This window comes from Phlebotomus papatasi, chromosome 2 (genome assembly GCF_024763615.1).
Source record: "Phlebotomus papatasi isolate M1 chromosome 2, Ppap_2.1, whole genome shotgun sequence".
Taxonomy (NCBI): domain Eukaryota; kingdom Metazoa; phylum Arthropoda; class Insecta; order Diptera; family Psychodidae; genus Phlebotomus; species Phlebotomus papatasi.
Window position 1 is genome coordinate 38641886 of NC_077223.1, and position 25642 is coordinate 38667527.

At 33.4% G+C, this 25642-nt stretch overlaps 1 protein-coding gene and 1 long non-coding RNA gene across 2 annotated transcripts; one reads left to right on the forward strand and one right to left on the reverse strand.

The window, feature by feature from the left end:
- Positions 1-24875, forward strand: LOC129800946 (zinc finger protein 62 homolog). Its single transcript, XM_055845690.1, has 10 exons — positions 1-221; positions 7532-7660; positions 7727-8056; positions 8120-8256; positions 9791-10579; positions 10643-10883; positions 19139-19591; positions 19655-19771; positions 23405-23518; positions 23588-24875. Exons 1-10 carry the CDS (start codon positions 112-114, stop codon positions 24837-24839), a joined length of 3672 nt encoding a protein of 1223 aa, XP_055701665.1. The 5' UTR covers positions 1-111; the 3' UTR covers positions 24840-24875.
- Positions 12848-15104, reverse strand: LOC129804154 (uncharacterized). Its single transcript, XR_008751940.1, has 3 exons — positions 14923-15104; positions 14443-14856; positions 12848-14374 (listed from the first exon to the last, which is right to left on the reverse strand). It is a non-coding gene; the product is annotated as an uncharacterized LOC129804154 (long non-coding RNA).
- Positions 24876-25642: the final 767 nt, after the last annotated feature.

The window sequence follows — 25642 nt, forward strand, 5'->3', positions numbered from 1 at the left end:
AAAGCGATTTGTCAACAAAAAAGTTCTGAGAAGGCTTTGGCTTTTCAAGGAAATGTTGAAAAATTAAAGAAGTTTTTAGTGATAGTGCCTCATTTTTTTTTAAGCTTAAACATGGACATTGAAAGTCAACAAGACAAGGAAGATGATTTCTTTGAGTACAGCATTGTAAAAGAAGAATGGACTATCCAGGAAGGGACCGAACAATTTCCAGATGACAATAAGTATGGTTCATTACATTCTATCATACATTTATATATTCCTTTTTCTAAGAATTCCTCAAAAGAAAGCTTATTATATTTCGAATAATCTTAAATGAACAATATTGATAAATATTAGAGCAGTTATCGCGTCGATCGGCATGCAGTTTTAGTCGGATTATCTGTCACAGACAACCAGTAGTTTCCGATCTCAGACCTAGGAACCTAAACGCTTATAGATAGACACGACACGGTATTTGGGGTATACGGAAAACCCTGATCCCCCTAAAGTTGACTTATTAATACAAAGATATTACTAAGACTTCTCTCTTAAAGAAACACCAAAAGTATTATGATGTACATTTCTCTTTTTCACGGGTTAATAAAAAAGAACAGTTAACAACTTAGGCCTCCTAGGGCCCAAATAGACTCAGGTTGACCCTCGAGAATATTTAGCTCATAACATTTGGCAGTAAGGGGTTAGGTAAAACAAATTTACGAAAAGCATTTCTATTCAATGATCCTAAGCCCTCAGTATATGAAAATTTGAGATTTACTGCCAAATCTTATAGGCTAAATATTCTCGAGGATCAGCCTGAGTCTATTTGGGCCTTTAGGTGCATCTCTAACAACACTTAATCTTCGTAATGCAACTGATTGGAACACCCCCCTGTCAATATCGTTATTTTAGCAAATTCCCACCCGGCAAATTCTGCAGAATTCTGCAGAAATTCGTCAGATTTGAATTACTAACTGCCGAAAAATCAGCAGAATTTCTGCAGAATTTTGTTCTAAGGTGGATCCGATCGTTGTATGAAAATTCTGCAGAATTTTCTGCAGAATTTCTATAGAAAATTTTAAAATTATCGGCAGAATTTCTTTAGAGTATATAGATGATTTCTACATTTCTTCTACCCTTTCTAATGTTTCTAAACATTATTTTAACTACATAAAAATATGTATTTCAATTTATTTAAAATTCAATTTTTATTCAACAATTTTACGTGAATACTCTTTTTTTTACAATATTATTATAATGTTATAATACAATATTATTGAATCAGCCATAATAGAAAATACGAAGGGGAAGGAAATGGTTAGAAAACACGAAAGAAATTCGCGATGCTCACGAAGTCGCACGATTATCCCGAAGCCACACGAAGTATCCGATTGAATGACAAGAAACGTTAAAATTTCAAAAGTGCAGAATTGCAGATCGAAGTTTTGCTGGGTTCTCTATAGAGAATTCAAAAATCGAGCGTGAGGGCGGCGCGTGCGGTTGTGCGAAGAACTAGTAGTGAACAACTAGCGAATCTGGCGGAAAGACATGCAAACGGCTTTTGACAGTTCTCGCGTGGAGCAATTTCCACGAATTTACTCGCGCAGTTTTTGTGAAAAATCCGGAAAATAGTGAAGAAAGTTCTTTAAAAACAAGTGCAAAGGTGTGAGAAAACTCTTAATGATAGATCTTAGTGGTGGCAAGTGAAAAAAATGATGTGCATTGTGAGAAATTGCAAAAACAGCGACCAGCGAAATCCTCTGGGGGTGTCATTCCACAGGTATTGTGCCCATAATTTTTTTTATCAACTTGTGCTTACCCTAATAATTGGGCTCATAAATAGTCAGATAAATAGGGCTTTTATTGGTATAAGAATTATAAGTGTGCACAAAAAATATAGTGAGAGAGAACATGGGAAACTTGGTCGAATTTTGCAAAATCGGCAAAAAATTTTTTGTGCCCAGAGAGGAATTAGGGGTAATGCCCTTCGCAAAAAGTCTGTTATATTTTTTAATAGTGATAAACTTTCTTTAATTCAATTAGTGAGATCCTTAATTTGCCCCAACTCAGCTTACATGTAAATTCAATTTAATGAAGAGGGCGGAGGGGGCAATTCAATTCAAATCCTTGTTAATCAAATATTTTTATATTGTCGATATATGAATGAAATGAATAAACTAAAGTCGAATATTCACAACTTTTTGACAAAATTTCCTCTTTTTGATTTCCAGTAATTTTAGAACTGTGCGCAACTCATCTGAAGCTCTCAGTTGCACTTGTGGACCGAAATAAAGCCGTATGCAGCCTCCACACTTCAATCCATAAAATATTTCACGGAAAAGTGCCTCAAAAGTGAAGCGCTCGAAGTACGTGCGATCCTTTGCTAAAGACTCCCTACCAATCGTAAGTCGTATTTTTTTTAATTCAAGAAACAAATAGGGGAATATGAGGCAAAATTTGATAAGCGAAAATTCTCAAATTTGGTTGCAATCAATATAGAAGTGACTAAGTCTTCAAATATTTAAAATAAATAATCTTTATGAATTTCTTTAAATTTTCAAGGTTTCAAGGCAATCAAGTAAATATTACGTAAAATAAAAGCTTTGAGAAATTTTCGGCCCTCCTTTTTTAAAATAATTACTAACAATCCTTACAGAAGATATAATTTTTACTGTATGTTCTTCTAAAATTCATGAAATATGTATATGTGGTTTTTTTTCGAAATACGTTGTATCTGCTCAACATGAACTCTATGTCCGTTTTAAGAATCCCTGAATAGAGAAATTTAGTGTTAAAAAACGAAAGATAAGTCCCATTTTTTTATTCAATATTATAGACACCAATATACTGCTCGAACTCCACACAGAGAGAAGTATATATAAACCTTTGATTTTCTCACCCTATTCCACCCCAAATTCCCACTATCTACCCCCTCGGACCACTTTCAAGACCGCCCACTCTTGACAACTCTGACTCTGCAATTTTTCAACTCCAAAATATCCGAACGTCAGAAACTCCCTCACACACTTCAAAGGATTTTAAAGTCTGACAGGCATGCGTGTGAGACTGTGTGAAAATTGTACTATTTTGAAATGGGGATATCAATATCACTATGCATGATTGCCACCTTTATGGATAACCTTGCTGAAGATAATGCAAGTGCTTTAAAGAAAGAAAGTCCAAGGATCACAATTGAAGACGTTGCAGAGAGGGTAAAAAAAAATTTTTTTTGACCCAGATTTGTGGTGATTAGCTGACCAGTACATAATTCTTTTTTATCTTTGTATTTTTTATGTATTTTTTTTAATGTAAAAAACCACCCACTTTTCTAAAAAAAAACCTTTGGTTTGGAAGTGGTTTTTGATCTCTCTCAATTCGGTCTGATAACACACAGTCTACGAAGGGACATTTCCATCGTTTAGTCCTGGAGGCTGGAATCAACGCTAAGACGGCGATAGACGCATGGGAAGGCGGGGGGTAAAAAGACGAAGTGAGATGAAAATAAATTGGCTTGAATTAAAAAATGAATTGAAAAACTGATACTTTATTATTTTTGGATACTGCTTGTAATATTCCTGTACAGTAAGGTGGGGTAACTAGATCGCTTTCCGTAAAGTGCTACTTAAACGCTGGTTTTTGGACTGATGAAATTCTTTTTTACTTCTTCTAAATCCATAGAATTATTCAATGTGTCATTCAGAAACATAATATAAAGAATATCAAAAATATTAAAGAAAATTTATAAAATAATGATAATACTGAAACAAGTCAGCATACACGAACTGGGTCGCATTTTCGATTTTGGAATTATTTTTGCTTTTTCTCAAAGTTAATTAGTTATATTATGTTACTGTAGTGACTATATTACGGAAATAAAAATATTATTTTAAGTAGATTATCTAGTTAGCGTAGCCATAAACGTCATAAACGATCCAGATAGCTAAGTGCCCAGATTAGCACACTTGACTATATACAATCTTAAATTTCCAGGCATTCATTGGTACCACATCTTTTGATGGAAAGCAATATGCAGAACTACTTGAGTGTGACCATCTCTGTTCTCACATGTCACGATAAAGAGCCTATTTTTATTTTAGATGGAAACAGTCAATGAGAATGGATATGCAACATCATACGGTGTAAGAAATCCAGGCAAAGGACACATGAAGATGTCAATCGTATTACCAAAGCTGATTCGAAATAAGTTTTGAAAGTATTATAGAAACAAATTCTACTCCAATGCAACGAATAAGTTAGAGTTAGCAATTATGTTTTATTATTTCTTACTATTTTTATGCAGAATTAAGAAAAATGATGGACTTGATCTTTAATTGTTTCGAATAATTATAAAAAGTAATGAATTTATCCTAATTTATAGATAGCTATTTTTAAAATAAATTTATTCTCTATATTAAAATTATTGTTTTTTTAACCTACTTCAATTCAATTTGCAAGTTTGTGGCAAAATATTTAAATTGTGTCTCGTGTTGGATTCACATAATGATTTATACTTGAAATTCTCCTAGATCTTTGCAAAAAAAAAAAAACTTCTGGGTAAATTTCTGTCTCGCTTCATAAAAGGACATAAAATAGAAAAGATTTCAGCATCTTACCTCGAAATAATTTAGATTACAGTTCTTCAATAACTTGCCAATTTTAGTGTGACAGAACTGTCAGATCTTCAGTAGAAATCTGATTTCTTCAGAAGAAATGGTAAACTTCACAGATGTGATAATCTTATAATGTGAGTATTTTCTTACCCAAAATATTCTATTTGATTTGATTTGAGATTCTATTTAATGAATATAATATTACTGGTTTGATATTTCGTTAGCATTATAGTAAATGTAACACTTGATGCTGATATTTAAACATAAGTTAAAAAACAATTCCTTATTTTTGTATTTTCATATGCATTCTATAAAATTTATTACCACAACGAAGCAAAAATAATGAGGAATAATAGATGTATAAGGTAAATGTCCTAATTAGAAATCATTTCCAGATCCAGATGCTTTAATTTTGACAGAAGATTCAACACATTAAGTTCATATTTTTTCTGAAGAGAATTACATAAATTTGCTCCTTGACTCTTCTAGAATGTTACTGTTTAGTGAAAATTCTTTAGATATAATTTGAAAACTTCTTAAATACAAGAAAAATTCGCGAGCGTAAAATGTTTCTATTGGAAATATATTAATCCAAATGGAGACAAGGGAAAGTTTCTAATTGGAGACAAACAGTGTAAGTGAAACAGCGACGAAAGGCTTCCAAAACCTTGTTAAGTTGCTCCTGAGTGCAGGATTTGTTCTTATTCCTGGTCTTTTCTTCTTTCCCATCTAAAACAATAAGAAAATCTCTCCAAAAAAAATCATATTTCCGGGGTTTCGTATTGAAGCATTTGCAGACACTTCAGAAAAACCCTTTTTGTTCACGAAATAGGTGATTATTTCATTTGAAAACTTCACGTATCGTTAACAATAAAGGTTAGCACTTAATTTAACTAAAATTAGCCAGAAATATGACATAAATGTTAAACAAAACGAATAAATAACAGTCACTATTGTGTTTTTCATTGGAAAACATGGTCGATCGATGAAAAATTCAATGATGAAAAGATACACTTTTAATTTTTCTGAGAAATGAATAAATTAAAATTTGTGAATATGAATGGATTTTCGCTTTATTTGGAGCAAAATTAACTAAATAATGAAACTGTGGTATAGGAAATATATAAATATAAAAATTTAATGCTGTCTTTATTATGAAAAAATTGACGTTTCCATTTGGGGTAGCAAAAGATTTCCATTTGGAGCAGGTTTTGAATTAGCTTAATTTACCCTAAAGAAACAGTAATTCTGACAATAAAAAAGCATACAAATCCTGAAAACATTGGAAATGATATTTTTAGCGAAAGTGAGAAAATAATTCATTTCAAAATGGAATAATTTTACGTCGTATTCTATAATTCTAATACACTCAGCAAAAAATATATAAAATAAAATTCTTCTTCTTCTTCTTCGCTTTAAAGTTTTAGGCCGGACGTTCTGACAACATCCACACAGCCTATTAAATAAAAATAAATACCAAAAGATTTTACCCCTAATTACATCCCTGTCGAAGCGCCATCTCTAACAAATTAGATGTACACAACGGGTACTTGAAAAATAACGAAAATTTTTAAAATAACACTAAAAAAAGAACTCACAGTGCAACTTCTAACTGTGGGGGGGGTGGATTGGAACGTTTCTAGAGATTCGAAAAATCAATTTATAAAACCTAGTTATATAAATTCGATTAAATTTCAGTATTAATATAAGGTCGAAACCTTTCTAACTACTATCGTTAGCCCTCCAACTAAATCCTCCTTATTTCGAGCTATAAACGATCATCGGATTTTATCTGTGTTGTCTTAATTAATTTCTTAATCCTAACCCTGGCTCGACAGAACATGAGTATGTTGCATTGAAAGTCCAGACCTTTCCAACAGTAGGTCTCATTTCTCCTTCTCTGAATGTAATTTTGTTGAGATCTCATCACAACCCCTCTTCTAACTAACTTTTACTTCCCAAATTCTTGTACACTGTTCCATTTCCCATATTTCCTATATTCCCCCAATTTGCCAGGCATTTCGCGCTTTTCTACTCCGCTATTTAAGCTAAGACCTAAATGTAGTCAGGGGCATGACATTCCCTATGTTTCTCATATGTTTCTAGCAAGCCGAAAAAACTTTTGAGTTTATTAGCTGTTTTCTGTCATTGTAGAATTAATTAGCAAAAAATACTAATACAAGATAAAAGCCAATTCAATAACGAAGAGGCAACCGAAAACCCTAAATTGGGTACCTGCGTAGTTTTGGAGATATCTCGTGAAATGTGTACGAAAACAGAGAAAAAATTACACTAAAACCGGTCGCATTTTTCAGAGCTAAAGTCACCCCCCATTGTAGTAGTCAGTCTTTAGTCCAGAGGCGTGCAAGAACCGTTGAAACCGAATTAACGTCAAAAGAAACATGTACATCAATGGTCAAAACGCTAACAGAACAAACTTATTTTGACGTTAATTCGGTTTCAACGGTTTTTTGCACACCTCTGCTTTAGTCGTCAGTAGCAGTAGTCGAAGTCAGAGGAGTTAGATATCATAGACGTGTACAATAAATTAATGAAGAAAGTTCGATAGATAGAATTAGTGCGTTTTCTGTTGCAACAATATGACCCAAGCTATATACGTTTAAAACCTGACCAGACTCTTTCTCTAATGTTTACTACCCGTTTTCATTCGTTTATATGCCTCCTACTTTTAAACTATTTAGAATAAACAACTCAAGTAACAAATCCAGATAACCTAATGTTATCTGAGAGAAAGCGTTAGTGGATTACTGGATAGAGTACTTTCTCAAAGACCCTGAGTTCCCAAATTCAAGTTTGAACAGATTGACTGATCTGAAAGAGTACAGAGCGTAGAGACGAATTGATGAAATTCTAAATAGTCAAAATAATGATCTTATTCATCTTAAAATATTATATTCAATATTAAATGTTTACTTTTTCTACAGGAATTTATTAGAAGATATTAAGGAAACAGAAGAAGTACCGTATCTGATAACAGAACTTGGTGAGGAGACAAACTTAGTGGAATATCAGAGAGCACTTGTGGATGATCATTTTTCGAGAAGTATCACTGAGTTCGTACTTTTGAAGACTATATTCTGCATGAGCATAAGTTCATTTCAATTTAATCTTCTTTGCAGAAAACACAAATGCAACATTTGTGGCAAGACATTCTTGATCTTCAGCGATCTTCAAGCCCATTTGCGTAATCATGATTCGTTACTGCGAACCTTTCAATGTCTTGAATGTCAAGAGACTTTCACTAGCAGACACAGCCTACATGATCATGTTCAAGAAATTCACTCCAAAGATATACTACCATGTCCCATTTGTGGAAAATTTTTCAGAGGAAAGAAATTACTTAATAACCACATCAAGAGACATGACACTCAGTATACTTGTGGAATCTGTGGCAAAGCGTTCTGGAGTTCTATTTCAGTTCAGTTTCATATTAAACGAGAACATAGGGTGTTCGTATTAATTTATGCAGTTACATTCATATATATTTGTTAATAATTTTACGTGTATTACAGGCATAATAAGGAAGATACTACAACGAGTAGTGATTTAACTGAGGTTAAATGTTTATACTGTGATAAGGATTTTCTTAAAAGTGACCTAAAATACCATGTGTGGGAGTTACACACAGGACTTCCAGTAAATATAAGTGGTAAGTTCATCAGATAACAACGATTTATTCTATAGTAGCAGCATTTTTGTAAAAGGGCAATCCAGCATATTTTGGTTTGCATCTTCTAGCATTCTTGCTACATATCAGAAGTGGGATACTGGGAAATTCATAATTTGAAATGAAAATAGGGTTGCTTTATGTAGAAAAGGTTAAGCGCAGAACTACCTGGACGTCATTTATAAAAACAAAATGAAAAATCAATAGGCCAACTTTGATTTTCTGAATATTATCTTCTAAATCTGATTTGACTGAAAGAACTGCAGTATTGCAAAAATTTAAATCTCGTTAGGTTATTGATGTGATGAAATACACTGGTCATTTCCTAGAAAATATCTTACGAGTATTTAAAAAAAAAGCAAAAGTAAAAAAGGCCTTAGGGGGAACTGGGGCAGTAGTAATCTGGGGTAGTTGTAAACACTGTGATTTTTTTCATTAATTTTAAGACTCCAGAGGATAAAACCCATAAGCATTCATAGATACCATGGGGATGTATGTCCACAGATAAATTGGTCAATAAAATCCTAATATACTTTAAAAATAAAAATCATTTTCCTGAAAATGTTGATATTTCGATTATTTTGATCATTTGGATTTCCACCTGGAAATTAAAAATTGTGTAAAATAATCGAAATGTAGCAATACCAGTTCTTTCCTACATCTTTTAGGATTATATTAATGCATTTACTAGAGAAATTGAGATTCTCATTATTTCAAAAGAATTAATAATTGGTCAGAAAACAGCATTTGGGGTAGATGTAATCAGGCAATTTCAATTTCACAAGATGAGTAGGTAAAAGAGCGGGAAATTGACCTTCATGCGAAATATCTATAATTCATAGATTACGAAAAAAATTGGTGGCGCTGTGTTCAATAAAAAGTCACATGATGTCAAAATATGGGGAAAATCCATTGAAAAATGTCTTTGATATGCATGCTTTTAGTTTTTTTGCTATTTTAATTATTCTTTGTAAAAAGTGTCGTGATTTTTTGAAAAATATACAGTCTTTATATATCTCTTAAGTAATTAAAATAATCGAGAGTGGTGCAAAGTTAATTTCAAGGGTGGGAAAAAGTTGTTTACATCCTCCCCAGAAAGTGGTTACTTCTACCCCAGGTATTTTGTGAAAAGAGAAAAATGCACAGGGACACAAATTTTATTTTTATGGAAAACTCGATTGTTTTCCAGCATCCGCATTACCCTCGACGAATTGCCTATACCCAAGAGTAAAACATGAGCTAAGAAATATTTTCCAAAAAATCACGGTGTCCTTGGAAAATCACCTCAAATTCGCATGTATCGAAAATGATTACATGTGCCCCAGTCTCATGCCGTGGAAATGAATTTAAATTTTTGATTTTACTTTAACTAAAACTCAAAGTGAATCCCGACCTCGAACATTCAGGCACATTTTCTTATGAATATATTTTGATATGTGCATTACACTAAATGACTAAATAATACGTATATCGGTCTTACGATATTAACCAAAAAAAACTGCAATTTCTTTTTCAGACGGCCCTATTTCACCAAAATTTTGCTCAGTGGTATTGCCGCAAATGAATCTGGTGAATTTTATAAAGAAACGTATTCCTAAACCACCTTTAGGGAAAATCTGGCGCTGTCCAATTTGCAGGCATACATTTTCAGATCAAGAAACTTTAAAAACCCATGCTATGACAATTCATAGTCATATAATTATTTTTCCAAAATCTCTAAATACGAAAACGAAAAATCAAGGCACTTTTGCCTGCAAGATATGTAAAAGAATGTTTATCAAACAGAAATACCTTCAAACGCACGTGAGAAATATTCATGCAATTGAAAAGGATTACCAGTGTGCTCACTGTCCAAAGGCTTTCTCATTCAGGTATCAGATTGTGAGACATTTAAGGGATGTTCACTCATCTAGAGAACTACCATGTGATCGCTGTGACAAGGCCTTCAAATCACTTGAAGGACTAAACCGACATATTGCGAGGCACGAAAAGAAACCATTCCATTGCAATCAATGTAAAACTTGTAAGAGTACTTTCAGCCAAAGATGGAAGTACGAGTTACATTTACTTGAACATAAGAAATTATTAATGAAATCTGTGAAACCTGAGCCTCCGAAATCTTTTATCATTGTCGACATGAGAACACCAGAAATTTTACCACAATTCACAGTACTTTCATCCCCAAACCTAAATGAGATCCCTAATAATACGATAAATTCCGAAACACGGACTTACTACGCATATCCAACAATATCCAACAACAATCCAACAATCCCTGCAATTCCGAATACACTACCGAAGTTTGGTAAGTCAAGATATCTTTCTGTTCTGCTTTTTCGTAGGATTCTAAGTATTTGATGTCTTTTAGATATTCCAGTTTCAGTACAGTGCGATAAACCTTCACAACCGTCTAAAGTAGCAACATTCGGAAAAAGTATACAAATAAAGCCAATTCAGGGCTTTAAATGCCCGATATGCGGAAAAGTATACGTTGAGAAACAGGAGATTGTTGACCATGTCATGTATCAGCACAGTGGAATCACAAGAAAATATAAAAGAAAGAAATCTACTAAGACTACCAAAACCACCAAAACTGATATTATTGAAATCGATTAAAATTAAAGACGAACAGGGCGATATTAACTGCTTAATGTGTTTTATTTGCCTGAAAATTGATCATTCCGAAAAAAAATAGTGGCTCTACGGGCTTGACTCAATTCTTGATGATCTACTTTTAACTTGATATGTTGATCAACTCAGTTTAGCGAATAATGAATTTTGATTTCAGGATCGTGAAAATCGTTTTAATGGATTTTTCTAACTAGGTGTCCTTTCGTTCTGGGGAAAAACGCTAGGAGATATCATTTTACGATTTTCAAGAAACTCCAATGACTGCTAATAATAAATTTCATATTAAATCTATATCGATTGGCTTTCAAAGTAATCGATTTGATTTATTAAAAGTAGAGTAGGGTAAGTGTCAATTACGGCATACTTGCATGCAAGAGCCAAAGTTTCAAGTTTAAAATGTATATTTTTAATACAAATTGAATTTTTTGTTACTTTCTTTATAAGGAACGTTGCTTGGAATCTTGTGGACAGTTTATCGTCTTAATTTTCTCTAAAAACCATTCTTAATACATTTTAAAATGAATAAAAATGTAGATATAGTACTGGTGGCCTATTTCGGCCACCTTCATTCTCATAGTTTCTTGCCCTTCCGGAATTCTTTCAATGCCTTTTTCACATCATCTTGCTCGTCGAAGCGATATTTTTTTGTTAAATTTTGCATTGTATATATATAGCAAAAAATTAGGGAGTAACGATATTAAATCGAATGGCGTTGAAAGTAAACGATTTGGTTCATTAGATTTAGACGATCATATCATAACTTGATGCTTGTTTTTTCGTTTTTTTGACAATAGCGCCCTCTTGTGGTAGTCCTAGAACTCCTAGAACCACGGTATTTAAATTTAGAGTTTACGGTTTACCCTTTAAGGATGATAAGGATACCTGTATACTAAAATTTCTTACGGCCCCCTAAAGTTATGTTTTGCTCTAACTAAGGTTTTTTCTGACCCTATATTTTTGACAGTCATGTCCTTAAATCGTAAGCGAGACCTAGAGGAAAGTGGGGCACCTTTGAATTTGAAATGAGAATGAAGTTCCGACTTTGAACTTTTTTCCTGTTTCATAGGTAAAATGAAAAAAAAATATATCAAACAAAATCTCTTGTAAATTATGATTCATAAAATATTTAACTTTTTTGCATAAGATTTTCTCATATCCAGCGCACAATAACTTTTGTTTTGTAAACGTGGGGTTACATGATAACTTATTTTCGATAGTATCGAACATCGACTGTCGATTCTGAAAATTTTAAACGATAGTTACACTTTTTGTAGCTAATATTAGATATTTATCAACTGTCACATTCTTTTACGAATGTCAAATGGTCCAACAATACGTAAAAGTCGACATGAACTTAATCTAACAGATATACAGTAGGGTGTTTCAACGAGGAAAAATTTTTTCGGCACTATTCTCAGGGTGCTGTATTTGATGAGACTAGAAAGTTTTTCTTCGACGACCATATGATCAGACGCCGTTTAGAGGTGGCTGTACGACCCTCTCTGTAGTGTAAAATCAGAAAAATGTTCTACAGAGAGGGTCGTTCAGCCACCTCTAAACAGCGTCTGATCATATGGTCGTAGAAGAAAAACTTTCTTGTCTCATCAAATACAACACCCTGAGAATAGTGCCAAAAATTTTTTTTCCTTGTTGAAACACCCTACTTAACATAATATAATTTAGCTTGAAAATCGGTTTGTAGAGCTAAATTTGTTCATAGAGGTCCAGTTTCATTTAAAATTTTAAAAAATAAACCTATTTTAAAGGCACCTAATTTCCCCCTATTACATAAAATTAGGAAAACAAGGATTTAGGGTAAGTGTGCCAAATTTCGGCATAGTTGCACGCAAGCGCCAAAGTCTCAAGTTTGAAATGTAATATCTTTAATAGAAATTGATTTTTTTATTCCTTCTACTTAAGGAGTGTTACTTAGAACCTTGTAGACAGTTTATCGTCTTTATTTATTTTGAAATCGTTCTTAATACATTTTAAAATGAATAAAAATGTAGACATAGTTTTGGTGCCCTATTTCGGCCACCTTCATTCTCATAGTTCCTTGCCCTTCGGGAATTCTTCCAATGTCTTTTTCACGTCATCTCGTTTGTCAAAGCTACATTTTTTGTTATTCTTTTGCATTGTATAATCTCTAAAGTATGTAAAAACTAAAAAATCATGGAAATTCGAAGAACAAAAAAGGTGGCTGGAATTGCAAGCTGGCCGGAATTTGGCACACTTACCCTATTAGATGAGCACATATATTCTGTCAGTAGAACATAATTGGATGAGTTAACTATTGTTGGAAACTTGGCTCATTAGCTTTCAGGAATAGATGTTACATATGGATATGCTATATTATTAACAGTTTTCTGGGGTTTGCAGCAAATTTTTCCAGAACTTCCGCTTTTACCCACTCCCGCTTTTCTTTGAAGAAATTGCGATGAACACTCATCAGACACAATACCGACAATCTCTCCTGTCCCATTGTGCTTCGCAGCCAGGTTTTGACCCTTCGAAGGGTACTGAAAGACCTTTCAACAGATGCTGTGGTCAATGGAAAGGCGCATAAAATCAATAAAGCGTGCCTTATTGTAGGATAAAACACGTTGGCCTCCTCCAACAATGAGGCCACTTCAATATCTTTTAACTTAACCTTTGACAATCCTTTCTTTTTCCACGGGTTACCCCACAACTCCATTTCTGCTGCAATGTCCCTCAGTTCATAAAAATCTTGAGAAATTTTCATGTTTGTCTCTAAATCCTTAGAGGAGAGTATGTGGGATGGATGTATATGGGATAATGCGAAAGCGAGAGTGTTTTCTTCTGAAAACCTTACGCTTATAGAAAAAGCCAGGGAGTCGAGATAAGGAATTATTAAAGATCGTCTCCAGTATTCATTCGGACTGTCAGCTGGTGCATTATTTATGTACTTTTGTCTTGTAGCTAGTCGAGGGATAACTAAGTCTACTCAGACTTTCCAAATAATCTCCAGAATATCCCCGATGTGCTTTCTCACCATTATAAAATCCATACTCCTATCTTGGAGAACGTTGGCGACAGGTTCCAAAATCGCAGAATATTTAGCAATCATGATTAAACTAATGATGAAAATTGGCTTAGTTACTGTACTGATAAGTATCTTCATGATTTTTTTTAATTATCTTGTTGTTATACACGTCTTAATTAAAGACTATTTTAAAGCTCATCTCTCACAGAATTATGCCACAATTCTTGTAATTTACCATTCTCTTGATTAAGGACGTTTTGCACTTGTTTGAAACAAATGTTTTATGTTTTATCATCTTTGTGCTGACTGGCCAGATGTCTCTCCATCTGTAGCTTGAGCTTAAACGTCATCGGGCATCTGGGGCAATAGATGTTCTTCGATGAGTGGGTTTGAGAGTGTTTCTCATAGGATTCATAATCCATCAGGATTTTGCCACATTGCCTACAAATTAATTTCTCATGCACCCTTTGAAAAAATAAAAAGGCAATTAATATTTCAGATTCTTTGGGTTTGGATATCTTCCTTTACTGCACCTGCGATGAATTACGGATATATGTCGCTACAATTCAATTTCTTCGCAGAATATCCTTACACATGCATTACATTTAAATTGTGGCCCTTTTAAGTGTTTGGTGACATGATGCATTAGATGAGCTACATATGTGTAAGCTTTGTAACAAAGGGGACAACGGATAATTTCTTTAGATTCAGTATGATGCGTTTTGAGATGTCTGAGAAAAAGTGTTCCATCCCGAAACTGTATGGAACATTTTGAACACAGAAATGCATAATCTATACGTTGTCCCAATTTGCAAATATGTTGCTCAAGGGAGAGCTGACGAAGGAATTTTAGTTTGCATTTAGGACATTCAAAGGTTTTCTTCTCTTTTACATTCTCATCTTCAATTTTTATGATACTGGATCCTGAAGACATTTCTATAGTAAACCTAAAGTGAATACATTCTGTTTACATTTGAAGGTATCGTATCATGATTTATTATTCGGGAACTTACTCTTCAGGATAAGATTCTGCCATATATTCTCCTTGGATACAATATTCTTCTTTTACTATATCCAAAACAACACTCTCCACATCGTCTTCCTCTTTTATTTTCACAATGTCCATTTCTCTAAAATCAAAATACAAGATCCTAGCAAAATAGTAGGCTCTGTTCCGTTTTCTGCATTAAACGTCACTATGACAACATCAATCACTCTCTTATTGTAAGAGATCTCTATGGAAATTTTTAAGAAGTCCCAAAGACGTATTGTTCGGTCAAAAAGGTACAAACCTTGATGTCAGTTAAGATTGGGGGAGTGGGGCACCTTCGTATTTGGGGCAGTTTTGAAACTCGGCTTTTTCTCCTATTTTTAAATGCAATTGAATCTTATCACAATGTAATTTAGCTTTTCAATCTGTTTTTGGAACAAAATTATATCATAATAAGGCCCATTTTATTTAAAAATAGGACAAAAATCCCAATTTCAAAGTTGTCCCAAATTCAAAGGTGGCCCACTTCGCTCTACGTTTCTTAAATTAGAAATTGTATATTTTAAGGACGAATTTTTGATTAGCAAAAAATATTTGATCAGTAATTTAATAAGATTACTAATTTTAGATCAGAAAAAATTCATGAAATTAAAATTTACATTCTATTCTATTTTCAAACATATTGCATTTCATAGATCACAGTTAGTTAAAAAAAAGGCAGCGTTTTCTGAAAAAATATGCTAAAAACGCTGCCTTTTTTAGCTAACTGTGCTCGTTGGGATATAACTATTCCACTATTTCTTCTAAATTAAATTTGTCTACGTAATCATCAGAATCAAGAACAAATTTAATTTAGATTTGAATACGAGAAAATTTACAGTAGACTCTCTCAAATTCGGGCCTTTGGCATCAAAATGTCACCCAAATTAGAGAGAAATTCGGACGAAAAACTTTAAAACGGAACATTTTTTTTCATCTGCATGCAGATTAAGTTTACATACTTATAGTAAATTTCATGAAAATCCCTTAATAACCATGACCATGACAAATTTAAAAATATTTGCTTCATTCGATAATCCAAATCAAACTTTAAAATGTTAACAAACATTTTTCGAATTTAACTGCCACCCGAATTAAAAAGTAGCCCGATCTTAAAAGAGCCGAATTAGCGAGAGTCTACGGAGTCTACTGTATTTAGAATTAGACATATTGAATATGCTTTTTAAGAGATAAGGATATGGAAATTTTTTTATTTCATGAAAATGTCTGATCTAAAAGATGCATCGGAGGTATTAAAAACGAAAGCAATTTTTAAAATATTTCAAAAACTTTGTTTTTTTATTTCATGCTTTTTCTTCTAAAATGTCTGATCTGGAAAAATGATGCATCGGAGGTATTAAAATTAGCCCGAAAGCAATTTTTAAAATATTTCAAAAACTTTGTTAACTAAAATTTTATTAGGGGTAGTGGGGCACCTTTGAAATTGGGCTTTTTCTTCTATTTTGAAATGGAATCGAGCCTTATTATAACGTAATTTCGTTTCTCAATTTATTTGTGGAACTAATTTATGTAAATGGTCAAGTTTCATTTAAAAATAGGAGAAAAAAGTCCAATTTGAAAGGTGGCTCAATTAGCCCTGACGATGTGAGGTTTATCTCTAATTTATTATTATTATTATTATTATTTAAAACAAGGTTTTTTAAATTTACTTCTAAATTTTATTTGGAAAATTTTGATTTATGCGATAACTAAATGTTTATTGTATTTTTTCTATAGAGAATGTGCAAAGCTGATTTATTTTAAAAATTATAACTTTTAAAAAATTTTATGAGGTTACGAGTTAATGCATTTGCAAATTTAAAAATAGGTTTAAAATCACTTTTAAATTGAAATTAAATATTTGTTGTATTTGTCTTCAAAATTATTAGAAAAAAGCAACTTTCGAAGGCTAGCGCGTTCTCAAGCTTACCGTTGACTAGTCTTTGTAGGAAACGCTAGAGAAGCTATGAAGAAAATAAGTCCAGGACGCCCAGGATGAACGTATATTAAGAAGGGTGATGCATTCTAATACCCCATAACATAGACAATATTATCAAGATACACTCAACTCTTCGTTATCCAGCACTGCGATATCCGGGTGACAGCTGCCAAACACAGGCGGTTGATGTATTCAAAATTATTTTTACTAAACATGAAGTTTCTCCAGAGTGAATTAAAGTATTATTATCATTGTGTCGAAGTTTTTAATACATAATTGTGATAAAAAATGAAACATAAGCCATGAAGAAAATTCTCTTGTTCTTTGTCAGACAGAAAATAAATTCACACCGCACAAAATAGAAAAACCGTTGATCATTCAAAAAACCTAAATGTCATTTTGTCCCCCAGTCAGCCGGATAACGAAGAGTCGAGTGTATCACATATTAAACTTGTCCTAAAAAAAAGAACCCAAAAACACCAATGCTGTGGAAGCATTCGAAAATCATGCATTAAACTAATTTTTTAGCATGATTTTTTTAAATAAAATTTGACGATATTATATCAACAGTAAATTGCAAGGATATTTTTTTTTAATTTTTTTTTTACTTTAGATTTAGACATTTAGAGTAAGATTCTAAAAAATAATTATTTCTTTCTCATTTTTAAGTTTGAACTATGACCTCAAGTAGATGCAAGATGCAATTGATGTACAGTAGACGCTCGCTTATCCGTGAGAGCGGGACCAAAATGTCATACGGATTTTGAGAGTGATACCCATTAAATTGTTTGAACTTCAACGATTTTTTTGTTTACATTGAAAATTTATGGAGTGAATCCTGACCTGACTAAATCCGATAGTCTCTCTAAACATGCGTACTGTACAAAAAAGTTACAGTGAGTAAGAATTACAGTAGATAGAGCACATTTGCTTAACAAAAAAAAACCCAAAACAGGAACAATGTGTCATCAAAATTTTGAAAATTCAACTGCCTCACGGATTTTTTTTATGTCACCCGGAAAAAGAGTCCACGGATAAGCGAGAGTCTACTGTAATACAGTAGACTCTCCGGGGTGACATTTTGAATTTTTATAATACTAAAAAAATTTACAATATCTTGCTGAAAACATTCTGAAAATATATTAAAACAATTAAATTCATCATTTTTAAGCACTTAAAAAACACTGAAAGATTTTTTTTTAAATTTTTATTATGAACTTTTAGAAAATACTACTTTCCATAATTTCGAACTTTATCGACAAAAACAGCTACAAAACGTTTTCAATGATCATTTTAAGTTAATTTTAATTAAAAAAGTAAATTGTTAGACACTGGAAACTTCTCAGTGTGCTTGCATGAAACTGCCCCTCATGCACTTTCGAAACTCAAATGAAAATTGTCAGAACCATCTTAGAATTCATTCAACGCTAAATGCCTTATAATAATCATAAAACCACTGGTAATTTAATACAATTATGTTACTTCGACAGATAAGTTCAATAGTTCAGAAATAGTTCAGAAATTGTTGAAAATAAAACATTACAAAAAGTTTCATTTTGATGCAGTTTTATAAAATCAATTACAGAATTCAAACGCGATGCGTCACGAAATTATTTATTTTTATGAATATGGATCTCAGTTATCTCTTCAATAACATAATAGTTCTATCCCATTCCTTTCAAAGGGATAAGAAGAATATGCAAAAATTGAAACTGCCCCGTCGTTAAACTGCCCCACCCTCCCCTATCACTCTCAAAATCCGTATGACATTTTGGTCCCGCTCTCACGGATAAGCGAGAGTCTACTGTATTATTTTTAATTAGTTTGGGACCTTTGGGACAGTTAAGGAGGGGCAGTATGAAACAATAAATAGTTCAGTGTGTTGAACACAAGAGGCGTTGTGCTCCGTGGTTGTCATTTTTTCTCAAGCAAGCCAAAAATCTATTTAGTGATTTTTCTTTAATTAATTGACCTAAAACGTAAGTTCCGAATATTTTTACTGTTTTATTATACTCGTACACTTACGAGGACTTCTATAATAATATTCATATTGTACCAAATCGTCTCATAATGATGATTAAATACGTTGCTTTTATGAGTTGATTGATACAGCCGATACTGCCCTAAATTTTCTTGCGAACTTATTAAATTTGTTTCAATTGATTTTCAAAATGTTTTTCGAACTTTAATCAATATAATTAAGAATCATGTAATGTAAAATGAGATTCTTAATAATTATTGAATAATATATATCTAGTAGGGTAACAATGAGAAACTACGTAAGAAAGACAAATCGATTGCCCGTTCCGGAAAACCTCGTGCGTAAAGCACTGGAGGATATCATCAGTGGCAAAAAGAGTTTTCGCCAAGCTGCTGCATTTTACAATCTTAAAGCATCCACTCTCAGTTGGAGATTTAGAAACTTGAAATTCTACCAAAATGATACTAGCCAAAATCTCACAAATACGGGTCTTAGGCTCACAGGAATGAACACAAAACAGTCCAGCCGTCAGGTGTTTACCATGGATCAAGAAAAGCTCCTGGCACAGCACCTAATGAAATGTTCTCAACTATGCTATGACCTCAATATGAGTCAGATAAGAGAATTTGCCTATTCTTTTGCCGTTTCTTTGAATCGCAAAGTTCCGGAGAGTTGGATGATAAATCAGAGTGCAGGACAAGACTGGGCAAGGTCCTTCATGAATAGGCACAGGTAAGGATGATCTCTCAAAGATTTAGAATTTACAATCATTTACATTTTGTTATTTTCTTACAGATACCTTCCTTTCGGAAAGCATTCGAATACATCAAATTCAGAAAGTTCATCTCAAAGTCTTCCAGATGATTATAACATGGATGCTTTCTACGAAAATTTGGGAATTATTCAGAGCAAGTAAGTAAAAAAAAATACTTTTTGAACAAGTAAGTTTTAAAATTAAAAACTCAATAGACAAAATTAATACAACGTAAAAAATTACAAGGATTTCAAAAAAAATTACAGACATTGCATTGCACATTGTGAGTCAATTGAACTGCAATTTCTCGAAACGCAACATTTTTTTCTTTAATTTTAAAACGAACTGTTTTTAATTGAGCGAAAAATATTAAAACACTCAAAATTTGAGAATACTCTTCAAATTTTGTAATTTCCTATCGCGTGCAAATGTGTCATGTTGGAACGTCCACCCCTTCTAGCAGAAATGGATGAGTTCCGCTTTGAAAAAATTCTCAAGACTGAAAAAGTCCACGAATTCACTCCTATGATACAGAAAAATTGCAAAGGGTAAATTGGGGCACTTTTCAATTGGGATTTTTCCTCTTATTTTTAAATGGAATTGAGCCTTATCGTAATATAATTTATCATCGCAATTGCTTTGTGGAGCTAAATTATATCACGATAAGGTTCAGATTCATTGAAAGGAGAAAAAAGTCCAATTTAAAGCTGCCCCAATTCAAAGGTGCCTCACTTCCCTCTATGAGGAAATGGGGTAGTTTCACTCATCCATCACTTCCGAAAATAAAGACATTTAGAACGAAAAATAATTATTTAGGAATTGGCCTCTATATTTTCAGATTAGTCAATACTCAAGAGAAACTAACGAAACATAATTAGATTATATGATTCATATCCGTTTAGCAAATGAAAAAAGTTCAGCTGCATGAAACTTCCCCTAGATAACTTTGAAGTAGGTTACGGAAACGCCATTATGTATATGCAAAAAATGTTTAGCCCCAACGGTTCATAAGTAAAGAATTTCAAATTTACCGCGTGAAAAATATTTGCTTACATTTGCTAGGCATTTCAAAAATTATTTTATAAATTAGCTCTCAATAGTAGGCAATTCACATTTATTCTTTTAGACCGTTTTCACTCAAACCGGAACTTCCTGTAGACCAAAAATTGGGTATTTTCAAAATCACTGACATTTGACCTTCGGGCAACCCTAATACTGTAGATTCTCTCAAATTCGGGCATTTGGGACCGAAATGTCATCCGAATTAGAGAAAAATTCGGGCGACAATTTTTTTTTGAAATGCAATGATTTTTTGTTCATTTACATACTCATATTTATGGTAAATTTCATAAAACCTCTTAATAATGCGAAATCACATGATAACTACGACAAACCATGGCAAAAGTTGAGCATATTTCCTTCATCAGAAAACTTAAAAAATATTGATGAACTTTTTTAAATTTAACTGTTGCCCGAATTAAAAAGTATCCCGAACTTAAAAGAGCCGAATTAGCGAGAGTCTCTACTGTATATAATATTTATTCTGAAATAATCTTGGAGAATTTTCCTTTACTAATTCTTTACCAATTAATATCGATACAGTTGGGTTTGAGATTTAACTCTTTCCGGACCACAACATATCCAGTGAACGAATTTCAGTAAAACTCACTTTATTGTAAGTCTTATTGGTCAAATATGATACTTTTGTAGAAAAAGAATTTTCTCCGCCAATGGGAAATTGGAAAACTCATGAGAACTCTCGTCTCCAAAAGAACAAAAAGGAGACAAACTTTAATTTTCCAAAAGCCAATAATATCATTCATTCATTCATTTTCAACCGCTTATCCCTATTGGGGTCGCGGGCCCATGACACCAAGGTTAACAGCCCACGCCTGTCGGTCCTCCGCCACTTCAGGAAGATGTACGAGTTCGATCCCAAGGCGCTCCCATGCAAGATCCTGAATTTGATTCAGCCACCTTGTCCTAGGCCTGCCTCGAGGTCGAGGTCCCCTCACAATGGCTTGCATAGCTCTTCTGGGGAATCTTTCCCAATAATATCAATTTTGTGAATTATTTTTGCGTGTCAAATGACTCCTTTACAATGTTGATCACTAAAACAAGAAGAATTATTGACCAGTATCTTGTGGGATGTCCAGGAAGTGCTAAAAAGGACACCCAGCTCCTGCTTGCCAACAGATACCTCAAAATATTTCACATAATAACACTTTAAAACACATTTCTTTCAACACGATGTTATTATAGACACATTAAGCTTTCTCAAGAGCCAAAAAACACTTCCTGGACAATCAGAATTCACCAAAATCAGAAAGAATAGGAAAAACTTCCCTGAAAACAATCTCCCTCGCTGCCCAATGTTAAAATTATCGGCCATATTGGCAAAAATATCGCTCCCGCTTGGAATTTTCTTACAAGGTTGGTGTCAAAAAGCAAATGGCGGGCATTGGCGGGATAACCTTACATTTGACCTCTAGATTTTTGCGGACGAGAGTACCCATAAAGTTTGAACAAGTTTTTTGAAAGTTTAAGTAAAAATTGTTTTTCGAATTTATGTAATCTGTAATTGTTAGTTATCATACTTATTGGCCCCGAGAGGTTTTTCCTTATTCGGGTCTAGAAATATGAAAAAAGTCACAATATCTGCAAGGAAGCAGAAACACGAAAATCCACGATTTTTGACCAAAAATATCTAAGCTCAGGAGTTAATTGGGATCCTGCAAAAAATATCCTAGATTTGGACGTCCTTATAGTTTGTACTTATCCAGAAGAATCGGATTTTTATCGATTCTAAATAGTCCAAAAAAATTCTTTTTTCCATGAGTACCCAGAGTCCCAAAAGAGACGAAAGAGTTAAAGACCTTTCAAATAAATCGAAATTTCATCCAATCCGTGAAAAAACTAAGCCCTCCAGAGTGGTTGCCTTTGTCCTTGTGTGATCCAAAATGGCGATTTTAGCGGTCGTCATAGGTCATATGGGTGTTTATGGCCGAAATCTTTAGCCAGGCACAAAGTATTTAAAAATAAAAAAATAAAAACATTGAAAAATCTTGTATAGTTGAGATTTTTTTGTTTAGGGAAATAAAACAAAATGGACAATTTTCATGCAAAATAAAAGCGCTCTCTGTCGCGGTTAAAAGTTATGCGGCTGGTACACCTTTTCAATTGAGTGAAATTCAATCTAATGAAGTTTTACCTCTTACTCTTTCAAACTTAAATCAGATATGGCTGACTCTTTCTGGCAAGCGAAAATTGAAATTGAAATTGAAATTGAAATTTGAAATTGAAAAAATTTAAATTGAAATTTGAAATTGAAATTGAAAATTGAAATTGAAATTGAAAATTTATGGCGCTGGCACACCTTTTCAATAGAATGAATTTCAATCGATTGAAATTTTACCTCTTACTCTTTCAAAGCGAAATAAGATACAGCTGTCTCTTTCTGTCAAATGAAAATTGAAATTGAAATTTCAATTTTAAATTTCAATTGACAGAAAGAGTTGAAAAGGTGTGGCAGCGCCATTAATTTCAAAATCTATTGCAGTTCAATTCTCTCACCCTGTAATATTGTACAAAGTATGCGTCGTGATACAGAGGTACAAAAAACCTTGAACTTGGTCTCAATTCTGAGACCGAGATTAAATTTAAATTTAAGAAAATTTTCAGATTTTGGTTATCTAACCCGTTCGGATATTAATAATGCATACCTAATTAAGTAGTTTTTCTGTTTTTGGAAACTATTTCGAAATTTGTTTATTTTTTGGAATTTTTTTTAGCACAAACGCGGCGAAGGAAACAGAAACAGGAAAAGATGAGGTTTTCTTAGATTATAGCATCGTCAAAGAGGAATACTCTGTGCAGGAAGATGCTCCAGATTCATCCACAAATCAGTTAGTTACAGAAACCCAATTAATCTATAATTTTTTTTGTTATTGTTCCTCTTTGGATTGATTTTGCAGGAAAACTCTTGAGGAAACCCATAGGGAAGCCCTTCAATTCGTGATTAATGAATTGGAAAAGAAGAATCATAAATGTTCTGAGTGTGATCAAGAATTTTGTTACATGTCAGACCTCAAGAGGCACTCTGTCGTGCATACATCAGATAAATTGCACTGTCCTCACTGTCCAAGAGCATTTGTGCACCAAATGAGCTTGAAGAAGCATTTAGTCAGTCATTCAGCTGCTCAAGAACCTCAGCCATGTCGTATTTGTGGCAAAATGTTCAGCACTAGTCAATCTCTGAGGGCACATGTTGAAAGACATTCACTGGACAAGAAGTACGAATGTGAGAAATGTGGAAAGAAATTTACAGATAAGCAAGATTTGAAGAGACACATCCAGAGAATCCATCATGGAAGAAACTCATCAAAGCTCTCAGGAAAGACTTTCACATGCCATTGTGGCAAAACCTTCTACAACAAAACCCTCTATGACAGGCATAAGGTGACTCATAGTGAGATTAAGACCATTCCCTGTCCCATTTGCTCCAATAAATTCAAGAGTGTTCTACATTTGCGATCACATTTGTTGGTCCACAGCGATGAAAAACCATTTCAGTGTCGCGTCTGTAAGATGACTTTCAAGAAGAAATCCATTCTCAAGCAACATGCTACTACCCACACAGGATCTACGCCAAATTGTCCCTATTGCAGGATTCCTTTGAGGAGTGCTGTTGGAGTTAAGAAGCACATTGAGATTTTCCATCGAGGCCTTCCTGAGGACATCCCTGACAACTTCTCAGCAAACAATCCGATATCTTGCACTATTTGCAGTAAAGTCTGCAAAAATCTCGAAACCCTCAAGGCACACGTAAAGATTCATCCTGCAAAAAAATCAAGTTCCTGCGAGATTTGTGAAAAAGACTTCATAGACGATGAAGCACTAAAAAGGCACCAAAAGCTCAAACATGAAAATTCTTCCACTCCGTTATTCTCTTGCGATATTTGTGGGAAGAATTTCGTCAAGAAGTATGGATTGATGAGGCACATGGAGACACATAAAAGCGAGAGACCACGGTTTTCTTGTAAAATCTGTGGAATTAAACATGTTTCCAAGTACAATCTGCAAAAGCACGAATTAATGCACAACATCAATGAAGAAATCTTAGGAGAAGATCACCAAGCAACCAAGATTAAGATTGAAGATACAGAAATGCCGACGGAGACTCAAGTTGAACTGGAATCTATCACAATAAAATCTGAGCCAGAGTAAATCTTCACTGAATTTTTTTGTAACTCGGAAAAAAGGCAGTAAAATCTGTGGAATTAAACATGTTTCCAAGTACAATCTGCAAAAGCACGAATTAATGCACAACATCAATGAAGAAATCTTAGGAGAAGATCACCAAGCAACCAAGATTAAGATTGAAGATACAGAAATGCCGACGGAGACTCAAGTTGAACTGGAATCTATCACAATAAAATCTGAGCCAGAGTAAATCTTCACTGAATTTTTTTTGTAACTCGGAAAAAAGGCAGAAATAAAAATAAAAATTATTGGTTCATTAATAAAAATAGAAATAGTTATCCATTTTTTTCCAGTTTCGTCCTTAACCCATTCCTTACCATGGTATTATACATCATACGCAAATTGAGTGATTTTAGATGATTTATTCCAGGCCAATTTTTATTTAAATTGCTGTCGGGAATGGAGTTTTAGTTACTTTAGTTTTAGTCCTTCAATTACTTGGAAAAAATAGCCCGACAGAGATGGGTATACATTTTGTTGTTCTTTTCTCGCTTCGCGTGAAGTCATACAAAAATTTTGCACAAAATGGCGGACGGAAAATTCGACATCCCGTCGAATTTGTTAAAATTGGCCTTCATCCTCTTTTCTGATTGGAATTCTGGTTGCAAATGTGTTTTCTTGGATAGTTACTCTATCTAAAGCAATAAAGTTTGTAATGAATTAATGTACAGAATTTAAATTCAGTGACCGTTAAGACGCGTGTTTGAGGGCGGCTCCCCACGTCGCCATAATATGGATAAAATTTTTGTCTTTTCAAAAAAATCATC

What these genes read in the sequence shown, in the direction of transcription:
- LOC129800946 (XM_055845690.1), top strand. Translation starts at nt 112, where the DNA reads ATGGACATTGAAAGTCAACAAGACAAGGAAGATGATTTCTTTGAGTAC. An exon ending in ATTAAACGAGAACATAGGGT is followed by an intron (nt 8,057 to 8,119) that starts GTTCGTATTAAT and finishes CGTGTATTACAG; the next exon opens with GCATAATAAGGAAGATACTA. An exon ending in AAAACTGATATTATTGAAAT is followed by an intron (nt 10,884 to 19,138) that starts CGATTAAAATTA and finishes TATATCTAGTAG; the next exon opens with GGTAACAATGAGAAACTACG.